The 15,581-nt window shown below is 47.5% G+C and overlaps 1 protein-coding gene across 3 annotated transcripts; it reads right to left on the bottom strand.

Annotated features, from left to right (window-relative positions):
* Positions 1-1,387: 1,387 nt before the first annotated feature.
* On the bottom strand, positions 1,388-15,566 carry C1H10orf95 (chromosome 1 C10orf95 homolog). Of its 3 annotated transcripts, none has more exons than XM_027788919.2 (2): positions 14,443-15,566; positions 1,388-2,998 (listed from the first exon to the last, which is right to left on the bottom strand). In XM_027788919.2, the coding sequence occupies exon 2, from the start codon at positions 2,933-2,935 to the stop codon at positions 2,258-2,260; it is 678 nt and encodes a 225-aa protein (XP_027644720.2). In that variant the 5' UTR covers positions 2,936-2,998; positions 14,443-15,566; the 3' UTR covers positions 1,388-2,257. The 3 variants fall into 3 exon arrangements, with proteins under 3 accessions (XP_027644720.2, XP_055656515.1, XP_055656520.1); XM_055800540.1 differs by lacking the exon at positions 14,443-15,566 and adding an exon at positions 11,540-11,670; XM_055800545.1 differs by lacking the exon at positions 14,443-15,566 and adding an exon at positions 7,770-7,839.
* Between the last annotated feature and the right edge of the window lie 15 nt (positions 15,567-15,581).

The raw sequence follows: 15,581 nt of genomic DNA on the forward strand, positions 1-15,581 counted from the left end.
TTAAGGGTTATGCCCGCTCTCTCCCCGCAGATGTCCCCAGCAGAGACAGGAATTTGGAGAAAGTTTTTGTGGATGCAACAGGCTGTCCTTCCACCCATCTATTGTTTACCTCTAGGAGACCTTGGCTGCCTACCCTGAGTTTTGGGAACATTTTCCACTATAACATGGTACAAAGCTGCCACCAGGAATTTATGGGCTGGAGGAGTGGCATTTAGGATAAATTATTATGTAAGTCCTAATAATTTATGTAGCGTCCAATCATCACCGTAGGGCAAACCCCATGCTTCCCCTCACCTTGCCTAGAAGAGCTGGTTTGCACCTGCTCCAGGATCTCACCTAAAGCAGCCCCTTCCCATGGCAGGTGGCACCCAGCTCTGACAGCCCAGCTGCGCCCTGCGCCAGCTGTAGGGGATGGGGAAGAAACTCCTTCCAGCGCCCCATCAGAGCACTGCACTGTCCGCATAAGGGTCCAGTGCATGAACCTCAGGTTCACTGCGTAAGCCACTGCCTATAGGAGCAGCTGCTGCTGCTGGGAGGACAGGGAGTGCAAATGCCAGTGCTGCAGCAAGGCTGCCACAGGCCAGGACAGCAAACTTCTAACTGCACATTCTACCTGGGCAGGATGCCCTGCTTAGATAAGGAAGAACAATAATAATGATAAAAAAAGATGGGAATCCCTGCATTTTTCCTGTACTGGGTAACCAAAGGCATATCTCATTAGCCACTGGTTGTTAATGAAGGCCTTTTCTGCTCCATACAGTACATCCCACAACCACAACTTGCAACACAGCCAAGGAGCATCAGCTTGTTCTGAGGCTTCTGCAGCAGTTTTTCTGGTTCAGTCCTCCCGCAGCTTTATTTGGCAACAGAGTTAACCCATTTCCAAGAAGCTGATTGTGGAAGGGGAAATCCAGATAGTTGCTGAGACACTCCGGCAATTGCTTAAACAAACAAAAATTATTGCATTAATTAAAAAAACAAATCCACTTGCTTTGACTTTATAGCAATCCAGAACCACCAAGAGCCTCCAAGTTCACCTTCACAGGCCCTCTCCATTGCTAGGCAGGTTGGGAACACAGAGTTCCCTCCTGCATTAGGCGGCCTTTCTCCCATGTGGCATAGCAGGGGGGGCTATGGGGGAACAGAGCAGGTCCCCTCTTTCTCTTGGATGCTCAAAGTCCTTGTTCACCTGCAAAAAGGAAGCCATCAGGCAACAAACTGGAACAAGACAAGGTACTGCCAAGCAGAATAACCCACCACAGCTGGGCAAGAACCATGTCAGAAGTCATACCTAACTTTGCAAAAAGGTGACAGATCAGATTTCAGCAGGAGACACTGCTGTCAGGTAACTAAAAAATAGGAATACAAGCATTTGCATGTGTTTTTTTTGTTTATTTATAATAATTTAAAAGAAAGAAGTTTGCAAGCAGGTCAGACCCAGCCCCTCACAACCCTCCAGGTTTCCAGCACAACTCTGAAGTCCACCCTTCCAAAAGGCCAAGCTGTGGCAGTACTGTGCTTCACACACTTCCAGTAACTTTGCCAGAGAGCCAGCACCTCCAACCAGAGCTGAGTCAGACCCAGAACAGGGCTTCAAGCAGCAATTTCAACAAGGACATGTGGCCAGAAGGACTGAACACCAGGTTACCCAGCATAGGAGGATGGGGACACCAGGATCTTCTGACAGCACACAGGGAAGTCCTGTGTACAGGCATCACACAGTGATCAAGCACAACGATATGGTCATAAACAACAGTGACAAGATATGCAGCCAATTGCTCTTCACAGTGCTCAAGAACCCCTCTCTCCTCTGGGACCTGTACTGCCCCCAGCCTGGAGGAAATCCCATTTTAGTCTCCTTAACTGAGTGCCAGGAAGGGAGCCAGCTTCCAGGACCTTCCCTTGGACTGGGTAGGTAGAGGCCCATCTTCTCTAATCAAGGGTGGCTGCCTGGAAATCCCCGCACCAGACCATGACCACTCAACCAAACCAGTGGAAATCAAATGTTCATTTCAAAACCAGAACCAAAGAGCTGATCCGACAGACAGACAAGTGCCATGTGGTTTCTTCACAGGATGTGCATTGTGCATCAAATAGGGTAAAGCTGCTGTAAACTTGTGGAGGATGGTGATCAGTTAGAAGCTAACAGGAATGGTGGCATCGCTTGCTTATGCTGCTTTCCAGCTGCACCAAGAGCAGCTGCCAACAGGCTCCCACAAGGGCTCTGGACCATCTGTCCAGTGGGTAACTAACTATATCAATATCTCAGTTTCTTCTTCTTCTTCTTACAGTTCTGGTCCTCACTGCTATTATCATCTGCCTCGCTGGCACTGGGGGTCAGAGCTGGCTGGATGACTTTTTCCACTACATATTCCTGCTCTCCTACCTTGGGGTCTCCCTTAACCAAGAACTCCCCTTTCCGGTAGGTTATGGAGACGCTGGTCCGTGGGTAGGTGCCATAAACCCTCCGGAGATCATCCTTTACAAATTTTGGGAGGTCTTTCCTTGGTCCAAACACCTTTCTGAGCTTCCCCCACTGTAGCTCCCCTCTCATCATGAAGCCTTCTGGCCATATGTCTCGATATTGATCTGACCTCTGGTAGGCAACATAGGGATTATAGTTGGCATAGGGATTGTAGAAAGGAATGGGGACCATGGGAGGTGAGTGCCAGGTGTAGTACGGACGGAAGTAGGGATTAGAGGCACTGTAGAGATGATGATACTCCACCTGACCTCCCACATAGTCAGGGTAGCTGTTCTGGTCCACCACAAAGGTGATGGGTCGGCTGTAGAAGTTGTGCATGTGGATGGGAGGGAATATCACGGAGCTGGTCACATCGTCAGCTCTTCCAGTCTGCAGCAGTGGGTAGGTGCAGGCAGAAGGTGGGATCATGGCTGGGTAATACTCCCGTGGCACAAAGCCAGACTGGTACATGGTACAGGAGCTGGGGTTTCACATAAAGGACGTTTCTCCAGAGTGGTTGATGAGTCTCAAAAGCTATGAGGGCAAGAGGGAAAGATAGAAGATTTACATGGGTTATACACATTCCAGAGCCAGGTTGAATAAGGAAATAGGCCTAGCACTGTAAGCTAACTACCAACAAATTAACAGAACATGTTCCTGCCCCAGGAACAGGCCACAAACACAGCTACATTGCCAGTAACTGCCTTTTAGCTGCTCAGCAGGACTCCTCATTTAACCCACCCAGACCTCAGAGTTAGGATGGAAACAATATGGCATAAAAACACCACTGAGGACAGAAGAGGTGGCCTCATATCCTCATGACACATCTTTGTACTGCTGAGAGGCAGCAAGACAGATTGCAGAAAGCCAGAGACCCTTGAGCAGGCATAAAAACGGGGAAGGCAAGCACAAGTGAAAAAAGCCCAGAAATAAAGCAAGCAGGCAAAGAAAGAGGACATAGCCCAGCTCTGCTGCAATTATTTCAGTGCCATTCTGTCCAGACAAGGAGATAAAAACAATCTTCAACTGTCCTTGACTCTCCCCATGCTCCTAAAGCCCTGCTTCTACTCTGAGAAGCAAGCAAGACTTGTGCCTACTGTTCTAGAGCAAGATCCAGGCACATCTACATTTCCTCTGATGAGTTCTTGTGTAAAGGAATCTCATTTTGGTCTCAGTAGTTACCATTCATATTTAAGCATGCATTTACCTTGAGCAACTTTGACCTACAGCTGAATTTGTTGCTAGCCTGCCCTCACCAGATGATCCAAGCATACTCTAGGGCATTAAGCTATGTCCTACCATGACTCATTATCCTCTCCTCAAGGGCAGGAAAGGAAGCCGTACATAGCATGAGTTTTTTTTAAAAAGAGTTTACTACCAGAGACAGGAAAAGATCATGCACAGAAAAGTAAAGGCAGCAAGTTTTTTGCATTTGGTTCCCGCCCCCAGCTTCAGATCCCGTAGGCTCTTTTTGCTCCAGCCTTAAATACAGAGCTGCCTCTCACACAAGTGTTGATCAAGAAGATTAAATTCTTCCCTCAGTTCAGTGCTTTCCTCCAGCTTAACAGGAAATTTGGCAGTCTCCAAAAAAACTTGCCTGTCACAAGCAATGCTGGGTACTACACAATGAAGGTTTTTATTTTTTTCAGCCAGCACAAGTTGTTCCTGTCCCTTGAGGTTTGTAATCTGCACTAGGTCAAGCCTGCTTTTGCCATGGGTGCAGAGCTAGAAGTCTACCCCCTGCACAGGTGAACAGCACTAGATTCAGACAAGACCAGGCAGTACCCTTAACCAAGATTTGCAGCATAGGAGCCAAACCGCATCATAACCATCACCTCCACAAACAGGAGGAAAAAGAAAGGGTGAAGGGGGGGGAAAAGTTCACAACCTACTTCACTTAAGGCCATTACAAAAAAGGCTTGAACAGCTTCAAGCAAAATAAAGCAAGCAAGCTTGAATAGGTTTGGCCGAGGTCCCCCCAGCTCCCTAGCAGGTGGGGAGGAGGAGAGCAGGCACTGTGCCATTTCCTGCATTTAGCCCAGGTTCCAACGTACAGCATAGCTCTCAGGCACTCACCAGGCAAGGTCAGGGCTGAGTGCCTCTCTGTGCCCAAGAGCTCCTGAACATTTCTTCCCAAGTTTGCCTGACCACTAAAGAGATTTAGAGCTGAGCCCCCTGCAGCAAGGGGCACCACTGCATCCTGTTTAAGCATAATTCATTAGACCTTTATTGAAAGGACACAAAAAGCTAGTTCCCAAACACCCTGCCTGCCTAACTTGCTCAGAACCACCACAAAAATCCAGAGGGGTATTATATATCAATGGCAGCATGAGGTGGATAAATTGAATAGACAGACTAGTTTTTAAGAAGAGGCTAAGTGCCTGTTTTAATCCACTTCAACCCCACATCCCTATTGAGATCCACAGGATCATTTCCATGGATCCTTTGTGTTTCAGAGTAAGTGGTCTCCACAGAGAACATGCAGCTGTTGCATCCATTGAGTGGAACAAAGCAAACCCAGCTTTTACCTCTGCTGCTGCATCAGTGTGCTGCTTCATGCCAGTTTAGGACAGCTCTGGAGAAGCTGTTATCTAGTTGATGACCTGCCCTCACGCAAAAGCTACAGATGGCCAGCCCATCTACCATTTGCTGTAGCACCTTGTGCTTCAGCTGGCAGCATCAGTGCTCCCAACTCTTCCCTGTAGTCACAGAAGGGGCAATAGGCTGTCTCAATCACTCAGGTTTTAGCACTGAGGCAGCCTGAGCAGAGCTATTAATTGCTTTGATTTTGCACTGGAGAAAGATAAGGGGAACAAGCTGGTGGCTCAGCCAGGCACGATGGCCCAGAAGAGGAAGCAAACTGAAGAGATAGCAGGGAGGAGGGATGAGGGACAGAGGGATGGGACGAGATGCGGATTAAGCAGGGCCGGGCCAGGCCAACACTGTCACACACAACGACAGAAGTGAAGACATTCCCCTGGAAACAGATCACCCAGGAGGAGAGTGTTGACAGCTGACACAGCGTAGACAATACTTCAGAGACCGGGAGGAAGCTGGCAGTCCGGCAGGGTGAGCCTTGGCTTGGTGGCTGGGCTCCAACTGGCTTTGCCTTTCCCAGGCTCTGCTGCACAGCTGCCTGGTGCTGCCCTGTCCCCACCAGCTCCCCAGCACAGAGCTCTCCCCCTGTGCCTGAGCACCAGAGCTCTCAGGATTGCCCTGACACTGGCTTACCTTCTCAAGCACAAGGGGCTGAATCCCAGTTCCTGGCTTGCAGGGCACTATGCCGCTCTGAATCATTAGGTGTGTTGCAACAAGGTTTTGCTATGCAGGAGGCACAAGGCTTCTGCCCTGCCCCTCCAGAGCTGCAGCCTTGTGTGTGCTCCCAGGGACTGACAACATGGTTCACACCAGAATTACACCAGTGCTTGTTGTTCATATCGACCTTCAGGCTGCTTCGGCTTCCAGAGGCAGGCGTTGGGAGACCACAGCTGGACCAAAGCCTTGCTGGACTCTGTAGAGCCAAGCTAGAGTGTGACAAATGCAAGTCTACAGCAGGAAAGGGTTTTGACAGCATCGGTACCAGCTTGCCTGATCCTTGCCTTATCAAGCTTACTGGGAAGTGAGAACAGGCAGTGCTTCAGGGAAAACTGGGTTTGCCAGGAGGGTGATCTTCTGTTAGGCCATCTGATGGCTGGAAAGCATCAAAAGCCAGATGCTTAAGAAAACCAACCCCCAGCCATCAACATTACCTAGTGATACCCCTTGAGGAAAGGGTCCAACCCTATCTCTTCTCCCTTTCCTCTTCATCAGCGCCTACTTCTTGTCTCTCCAGTGCCAGCAGCCAGAGGCTGCCCTGGCTTTGGAGGTAAACATCCAACAGCCTCCATCTCTCTCTCCACGAGCAGCTGTCAGACTAGAAGCAGAGAGGGGATCCTGGCTGACCTGTCTCTTCAGGCTACCACCCACTTTCTTCCCTTGCTCCAGTTTCAAGCTCTACTATGTCACGTGGGAAAAATCACCTCATCTGTTGCTTGGCACCTGGATGTCCTGAACAGAAAAGGGCAAAACAGTCCTTAAAGCTTGAGCTGAGCTCTCCTAAATGCCTCCCCGGTCCTGAGATCCACTGACAGTCATCAATATACACCAGCTTGTTGGTGGCACAGACTGAAAGAGTGGGTGTGTGGGCACCATTGCTGTGCCTGAGAGCCAAGCCACCCTAGCCAGGGCACTGGTTGCTCCCAGCTGGCAACTACAGCTCCAAGCAGCCAACCCAGTAAGAAAGGCCACAGCAAGAAACAAGCCAGCCTCTCCCTTCAAGCCTTTCCAGCAGTTTTGACCTTGCTGAAAAAGGGTTAAAAAAAAAAAAAAGAAAAAAGCTCCGAAGAAGGTCACAGCCAGCTGAAATGAGACAGTCATCTCTGCTTGGTGAGAACATGATACCTCAGACTCTTCCGAGGCTTGCCAGAGCCTACTCCAGCAATTCCCTCGCCTACTGCCCAGCCATCTGGCAGGGCTTCTCTCCTCACACATCTTGGTGCAGGTCAAGGAGACTGACACCACAGCTCCAAAAATACTTGATACAGCACCAGCTGACCCAGACAGAGTTGCTATGGAGCAATCAAGCAATGTTTGCAACACAAAACCAGAGAGTACACTTGACAGCTCAAGTATAAAAGAGATCCTGTTTCACTGCTATTATGCAGTTACTACAGGTGATGAATCCACCACTAGTTAATACAGAAATGCCCAAGGCTGGTAGGGCTTTTCTAGCATCTAAAGCAGCAGAAATCACCTTGCCAGCATTACAGAATAACATGGTTTTGCTGCACATGTCTCAGATACGTGGAGCTTTACTGTCACACAGGCTAGCTTAGCATTTGGGGAGCTTTCTGTTCAACTACTCATGGAGCACAAAAAACACTGTGAGCTGCAGAAAACAGAGCAAAGTGTGAATATTCAAGTCTATGCCAGACTGCACATACTCTACGAGAGATTTTAAAACAAGCCTGACTGTAGCATGGGCACAGACCAACATACAAGATGTACCACAGTATCCAACATGCAGAAGTCGTGCAAGTATTTCTGATATGTCTGGACAGGTAGCCAGACATACCTATCTCTGTTTCACAAAGACCAACAGTTCCAGCATACTGAAAGCCAACACAACTGCAGAGACATTGAACCCACAGGAGAGAACATGGTTGAGACTTTGAGTAAAATAGATGGCCAAGACTATTCTGGCCTCATGCCATTGCCCTATGATCAGCTCCCAAACAAAGAGAATGGGGAGATCCTGTTAAGTTACCTTTTCCTCTCCACTGTTCCAGCACCCAAACTCTCAGACTCTTCTTTCTGGCTTTCTTCCTGCCCTGTTCTTCTCCCCACCCCACAAAAACCACAGGTCTGTTGCCATTGCTCTGTAGCAACTCCCAGACAGACGGGGATGAATACTGCAAAAGCAGTATTTTCCCCTAAACAAGGGGATGAAGAAGTCATGAGTTATTTCCAGTTAGCCTCCCCATTTTGAACAGATACTGCAAAACTGTTGCCATCTGACAAGGCCTTGGCAAGGTCCTCCCTTGGAAAAAACCGAAACTTCAAGGACTGTTCTGGAAGAGAGAGGTTAAAACGGAACATACTCATCAAGCTAAGGTTTGTCTTTCACAGTTCTGTTGTCAGAGTCCCACATGCTTATGCTTCTTGGGGAGGTGGGAGAGCTGTACAACACAATAGCTTTGATCCTCTGCCACCAGTACTGATCCTTAGGACAGTGGCACTTGGCTGACTTCCTTAAGGGGATGCTTTCTCTCAGCCAGATGAGCCTGGCAACAACACAGGAATTCAAGGAAAGTGCAATAGCTCATTACAATCTGGATCCTTTCAGGCCTTAATTTTTATCTAGGGGAGCAGATTCTTAATCATGGAAGCACTTTTGGATTTTTCACCCACCTCTACACCCCCAAGATAATACAGCACCATGAATTTTTGCTGTACTCTCCAAGAAGAGAGCAAACCCACACTGTCCTAGCAAAGCACTCCAAGGAGTGTTAAATACTTCCACAAGAGGTTACTACATTATGCCTAGTACAAGGTGCCACAAGGCAGTAGCCAAATCTCAGCAAGACAGACCAGGACTGCAGAGAATGGGTCCAGCCTCCCATTTGCTGGGCAAAGCCCACTACAACCTCAGGGGAAGCCTGACTTCTTGGAAGAGACAAGCTCTCATGGCATCTAAAAAAAAAAAAAAAAAAGGAGAAAGTGCTGTGTGGTGGGCTGAGGTGAAATGGGGCCATTTCTGCCCCACTGCTGCTCACCCACTGCACCCCTGTGACTCCTCCAGCAGCACAGAGCACAGTGTGATTGAGGGCAGCACCCTACCAGCTCCCACAGCAGGCCAGCTCAGGAGGAGCATTTCTGCTTCAGTCTTGAGCCCCGAGTGTCACCATGGTCACCGATTTCTGTATGCAATTAGTTTTCTGTAAAGCCACAGTGCATGGAGCGCCATTACCTGCTTCCTACAGGCAGAGCTGGCACTGCATACTGGGAGCTGGACAGCTATTACATACCAGTGTCTCCTTACACTGATCCTCTATTAGGTCCCTCTAGACTGAAAGTTTGGTGAGGCAGAGTATGCAGCCTCTGCTTCTCAGAAAGGGGCGAGGCTATTTGCCATGCTCCCTTGTGCTGTCTAGCAGTATAAAGGAAGATAACCCATACTGAAAGCTCCTTGAAAATAGCCATGAGAAAGAAAAGATCTTTGCAGAGAAGAGTACTTTGAATGAAAGCTTAATGGCTCTCCATAGAGCGGTAAAGCTACAAGGTGGAAAGGGTTTGAGAGAGAGATTAGTAGGAACAGGAAAACTCCACCAACCCAGATAGTTTTGTATGTTTTTAGTAAAAGGTAAATACAAAAGCAATTTTGATGGAATCAAAGAAAGCAGCAGCACAGGGCAGCAGACAGATGGAGATGGCTGTGGGCCACCCTACTTGCCCCTGGGGTGCAGAGCTGGACAGAAGCAGCAGCTAAGTGGTGACACCCTCACTTTGGCAGCAGGACAAGTTTCTAGACTGGGCCAGTTCCTTCACCCACTAATCTCTGAAGCTGTCTAACAAAAAATTTAGCTCTGTGAGCAGAGTTGAGGAGCCTGGAGCAGCCCTGAGTGGCAGGGCACCTGTATGTAGGCTTTGCAGAATGCAAAAAATGCTGGTCTAGAAGGCTCTTCAGCCAGGAAGAAGATTGTTTGTATCACTCAATGTGCCAGAGGAGCAACTGGCACTGGAGGAAGGCCAGCAAGCAGCCTCCTCTCCTTCCCACACCACTCATCCAGTCTGAGGAGCTCCCCCAGTTCTTCCTCCCACACCACAGAAGGGACCTTTCCATCAGCAGCTACTTCACTATCCAAATTCTTACAGCTGCTTAAGCCAAGTGAAAAGATACCATGAGCACAGCTGATATCAGAGTTCCTTTTGGGATGGCCAGCCTAGAGGACCTCAGACACACCAACTCCCTCCCCATGGGAAGAACAAGCTGCCACCTTGATGAGAGAACATTCATACAAAACGTACCACACTTGATGCTCCCCTCCAAGAGGTGGGCTCAGAATTACTCCTGGGTCTTGCACCATGAACAACCCCTTCGGCTCAGCCAAGAGGAAGGATTTAGTTTAAGCCAGAAGACTCCAGTCCTCATCCTTCTCCCTCTGAACTCTGCTGTTACTAGTGCATCATGAAGAAAAGAGCTCCAGCTGGCACTGGTAACTGCAGAAGTAGCAGTTAATGCTTATTACAGTCAGTCACCCCTTATATAGGCCCTCTGAAGAGGGAGTATATCTGTTTCAGCTATTCAAAGCAGCATTCCCAGAAAGCGCTGAAATCTAGCATGGGTCTGGCATTTATTTCTGAAGTCTGTGCAAAGCCCAGACTCTGTATGAGGTCAAAACACCAGGAAAAGCCCTAGCCATTGCAAAGCAAGTCTTTACTTGACTCTGATGATCTAAAAACCACCCCCTTGCATAATTGTTCAAATAGTGGTCAAAATACAACTCAGTGCTGACAGAGAGGTTTGGAGCAGCCACTCCTATTCTCACTGCAGCTGCTGGATAACACTGCAAGTCTAAAACAGCTGCATTGCCAAGAATAAAACATGGTGAGTATTACCGCAGGGACACTGCATCAGCAGGAAAGTCTTTGGAAGCCACCCCTGCCTCTTGCCAAGGTAATTCTGACACTGTCACCCCTTCAGCCTCTCCCTGTCTGCTGCACCACAGTCTAGATTTTGGACACGCTCCAAGCTTTCTCCTTCCTCGATATGCCCCCCTTTCAGCATGGCCTAACTTCTGCTGTATTAAAGCTCCCACCATCAGTGTTTTCTTCCTAGCAACCGCTGTAGGCACCCTTCACATCAGAACCTCACCAGAGGTTCAAATCTGTGCCCCACGTCTCAGGATCCCAGTCAGCCCTTTTTCCTCATACAAACAGCCACCACCTTTTTCCTCACACAAACCCTTTTCCAGACATAGCTCTACACCCAGGCGCTACTTTTTTCAATAATCAAGCATATTTTAATCTGCACTTCATAGCATTTAGAGTCCCAAGGATCCCCCTCCGTGTTTAAACACAGCCTGCACAACCAGACCCACTCCTACTCTCACTTAACAGTTCATCTGATATCCATCACCACTATCCACACACACTCTTTAAAGAAATCTCAGTATCAGTTAGCTCAAGCTTCCAAATAGGAGATCCCAGACCAGCCCCCAGCTGTCACTTCCCCCACCCAGCTGTTCCCCTTCAGATTGCAGTCTTGAGACAACTGACTCAGACTAACTTATCAATCAATCACACCAATAGGTCAACTGAATGATCAATAACCTCATTAACACACCACTAGTATCTCATCGTTATTTGTATCATTTTGTGCACGACTATGAAGCTACTAATCAAGTCTTATGAACCACACAAAACTGCTACTGAGTTACAGGTGTGTCACCTTTCCCTCCCATACCACTTAATACTAGGGTGCAAGCTCATCCCTCTTTGCTCTGCCCTCCCACACCAAGTCTTTCCAACACAGACCTGATGGAGAGTCCAGCAGGTTGTCTACAGAGCATCTTTCCAGCATCCCAGTGGATCCGGGTCCTCAGGCTTCACTACCATCAGTGGATGTCTGCACTCCTGCAGTCAGCTGCTCCCACTTTCATTCTTTTGTCTCATTTCCTATCTTACTCTTTCATTTCAAGATGCACTTTTTTTTTGCCATGCTCATGCCTCCCTTCCTCCAGTCTCCTCCCAAATAGACAACCCAACCCTAATTACTTCTTCCCTATTGGTCTCAGTTTTGCTACATCCATAACCAAGTCTGGTGTTTCTGATACCATTACCTAGGCAATCTCCGCCTTACCTGTTACTACTGCTATGGTGTGGATAGCCTTGCAAGGTTCTACCCTGCAAGAGCTGCTTCAGACACCCTATAGTTATCTGTTTCCTCCTGGTTATGCATTGCTTACTTCACACACTCCAAGACAAAACATTCTACCTTAGCCTTGATTCCTCTGCCCAGCTCTAGTTACATACAGGCACTTTCTTATCTTGCACAAGTTTGCACATGGCAGAACAACACGTTTTGCACACTGTTTTTGTGCTTTCACAGCATCCCACTCTCTTCAACTGCTTGAATAGAAGTCTTTGCCCTTGAAGTGCTCTTGGGAGAGTCTCCTGGTGTTCTGCAAAGGCCTTAGCTGGTTACATAGCCTGGTTCTCCAGAGAGACTTCATGCCTACAGTGGGTTTGCTCTGTTGACACACACTAGCATCCAACGCCACAGCAAACATTTGCATTTTAACTACTTACGTTTAAAATACACTTGTGTCCCATTCCGGTGCATCCTGCAACAAGGATGCATGTTTAGAAGTGAGGAAGGCATAACTTCTTATGCACTTCCCATGGGATAAACACCCCAAACACTGTGACAGGGTGGGAAAGAGATTATCCCAACTTTGGGGTTATATTATATATCATTCCTTTAGCGTAAAAGGAATGTTTTCTGATATAACAGCAATACACATTATTTCTAGCTTAAGTTCAACCATCTGAGCTAGAATTACCCATGGAAATACCGCTCTTGTTGCATCCCTCACGGCAAACAGCTGCAGCATCTGCTGATCTATAACTCTGTAATAAGTTAAAAAAAATAGAACTACCTTCTGTTATGGTCTTTAGACAATACAGAACATAGCTCACAAATAACGCTATTGATTTTTCTTTTTAAATGGGACTCAAAAGGCAATCTTGTATTTCCAAGAACACAATCACTCAGAGAAGCCTTTCTATGCCATTTTTTTCTGAACTAAAAGTTTAAAACCTATCATCACACAACAATAACAATTTACATTAGTATCTCTCACAAACAGGTGATTCTAGGAAAAAGTTACAGGCTAGAGCTGACATGAATCAGCATGCTATACGTGGACTCACATCTATTACATAAGACAGCAGATATGCCAGGGTGAAGAAGACACCACCTCCAGAGGGATTTAAGTACTGGTGTTTTCAAAAAGCCAAGCAGAGTGCAAAATACCTCAGTTGTACATTGCTACTACAAACATTTAAGCTAGCACTAGTATTGCTTTGCTACTGTAGCTAGTAAAACATTACAGCATAACCAGTCTTTAGGCATAAGTGCAGAAAACAGACATTTGTTTGGTGTGCATGTACTCACATCACAGGGAAAGCCAATGAAGATGATGCCTTCACTTAACTGAGGAGTAAGGAGGAACAGGATACACAACATGATCTTAAGAAGGTAACATGCTTTCTACAGTTTCTTTTCACTGATGTATCTTGGTGACATCAGCAGAGCTAGGAGATGCACTAAGATACCAAATTACACCTTGCAGAGGCTTTCCTGTAGTAGCCAGGGCTGCAGTTACCTGTCTGAACATGCCCTTGTAGTCAAGAAAAACAACAGGCAGCTCATTCTTTCAGCAATTACATTGCATGTTCAAACAGGGAACTTTAAGTCCAACTGCCTACAGACAAGAATACTAAAGCTAGTAAAAGGTCCATGTCTTAGCTAGTCAGATTGCCTTATAGAGAAAAAATAGAACTTGAACGTAAAGACTTAGGCATCACAAGGATGAAAGGCACAGGTAAAAGAACAGCTAAAGTCAGCATGTGAAGCCAGCCCAGAAAAACCTCAAAAACACTCACCAAAACTTCAGGCTGTTTCTCAAAGCAGCAAAATGCTGTTTTTAACACTTAAAGAAAACCTGTAAACTTTAAAATAGCCCACCACAGAGTACTTCAGAAACAAACCCTACTGCTTCTTTGTTTTAGTCCCATAAACTCCTTGCTCATACTCAGCTACCAACAGCAAAGCTAGTATTTGTAGCTTATTCAGTAGGTTGTACTTAAGAAGCCATACAAATGGCTCCCATCAGCATTACCTTATTGTAAACACCTGCACTGTTACGAGCCTTTACAGATACAAATCCCCACCCAGTTTTAAAAAGGGTGACAGGATCTGCAAGGTCAGTTCATCATTGCTCAGCACAGCTGCTGCAGCAGAGCACACTCCTTAGGGATGCTTAGTGCTTTGCTCTGCTGCAGGTAATTTCAATCGCTGATGTTAAATACCTACAAATCACTCTTTAATTATAAAACCTGTTCTATGGACTTATAAAAATGACCAATGTAGGAAGCCATTAGTAAGTCTAATACACAAAAACATGAGGAGGTAGTACTGATACCAAAAAATGAGAGACAAAACTCTCTAGTACCCAGTTAAGAGTGTTAGAATGCAGCCATTTTTTATTTTCAGTGCTGGATGCACAGGGGATAAGTTCTGTCCACTGTGCACATCAGCTTTGTTCACTGTTTATCTTTATGTGGCAAATCTATACATATTAATGACATTTCTGAGAAACTATTAGCATATGCATTACAGTTCCATGAACTACTTATCGTATCTACACTCTTACTATGCATGTGTGGCCTAACGGGTCGGAGGTCCTCTGGTGGTTATTTGGGACATCTTCATCTTCTTTATCCTCTTCTCCTTTTCATGACCTTCTTCTGGCTCTGGTTCAGCACTCTGGGCTCATGTCTTGGTTTCAGACAGGTTCTGTTCTACTTAGTAGCTAAACTATACAGTGCAGTATTCTACTAGTAGCTGAACTATGTAATACGGTGTTGTACAGCTAGGCCATGTCATGGATACATAGCTGCAACATTTACAGTTAAGCACACTGGTAAAATTCCTCCGGTATCAGTAGGGTGGAATGATCCTTTTCTGAACATAAGAACTGGCTTTTGCCTCAGTTTTCCCTGATGAAGTTAGTGAATACTTGGATGAGAACAACTGTCGTGGTAAGAGGTGGAAGGCGATAAATATGCTGAAAACAGGAGTTATTTCTTTGAAAGGTCCAAAGAGAGCGCTTAAAGGACAACAACAGTCTCTATTTTTGAACTATATGGGATGCAACGTAAACAAATCCTGGGAGAAAAGTGTAAGTAGCTGATGACTATGGCCTGGGAGACAAGCATGGCATTTGATGGATTAGGGGGAAGACTAACCTGCCCCCTGTGTTACCACATTCATCGTTTTGCTTCCTTAGTCATTTTGCAGCTTGGCACAACGCTCTTTTGAGGCTCCCTCAGAGCAGTTCGAGGTGTTTAAGGTGAAAAGGCGCCACAAGCCCAGCGCCCAGCTACCTCCCCCGGCGGGCACCTCGGGCTTCCCAGCGCCGCTCTCCTCCGGCCCCGCGATGCCGGTGAGCGGGCTGTCAGGCCCCACAGCAGTCTGTCCACTGCCGGGCACCTTCGCTGCCCGCCTTGGCGTGGGTGGTGAGGGTCCGGCCTGGCCCGGCCGACCGGCTGCCCCGGGCCCGCCAACGTTCCTATGGCGACGGGCGCCCCGCGAGCCGGGTAGATCATAGAGCAGCCAGCCCACTCCGACTAGAAGGGTCGCAGCGAGCCCGCCCCTGCCGCGCCACCTGGCAGGCGGGGCGGGGCTAATGCAAACGAGGCGGCGGAGGGCACCGGGGCGGTGTTCAGTGCCTTCCCCGCGAGGTGACCTCACGCGAGATGGCGGCCGGGAGGGGGCGGCTTCGCTTGCCAG

The sequence above is a fragment of the Falco peregrinus genome, chromosome 1 (genome assembly GCF_023634155.1).
Source record: "Falco peregrinus isolate bFalPer1 chromosome 1, bFalPer1.pri, whole genome shotgun sequence".
Taxonomy (NCBI): Eukaryota; Metazoa; Chordata; class Aves; order Falconiformes; family Falconidae; genus Falco; species Falco peregrinus.

Coding starts and splice junctions, on each gene's coding strand:
- C1H10orf95 (XM_027788919.2), bottom strand. CDS start 2,935: ATGTACCAGTCTGGCTTTGTGCCACGGGAGTATTACCCAGCCATGATC.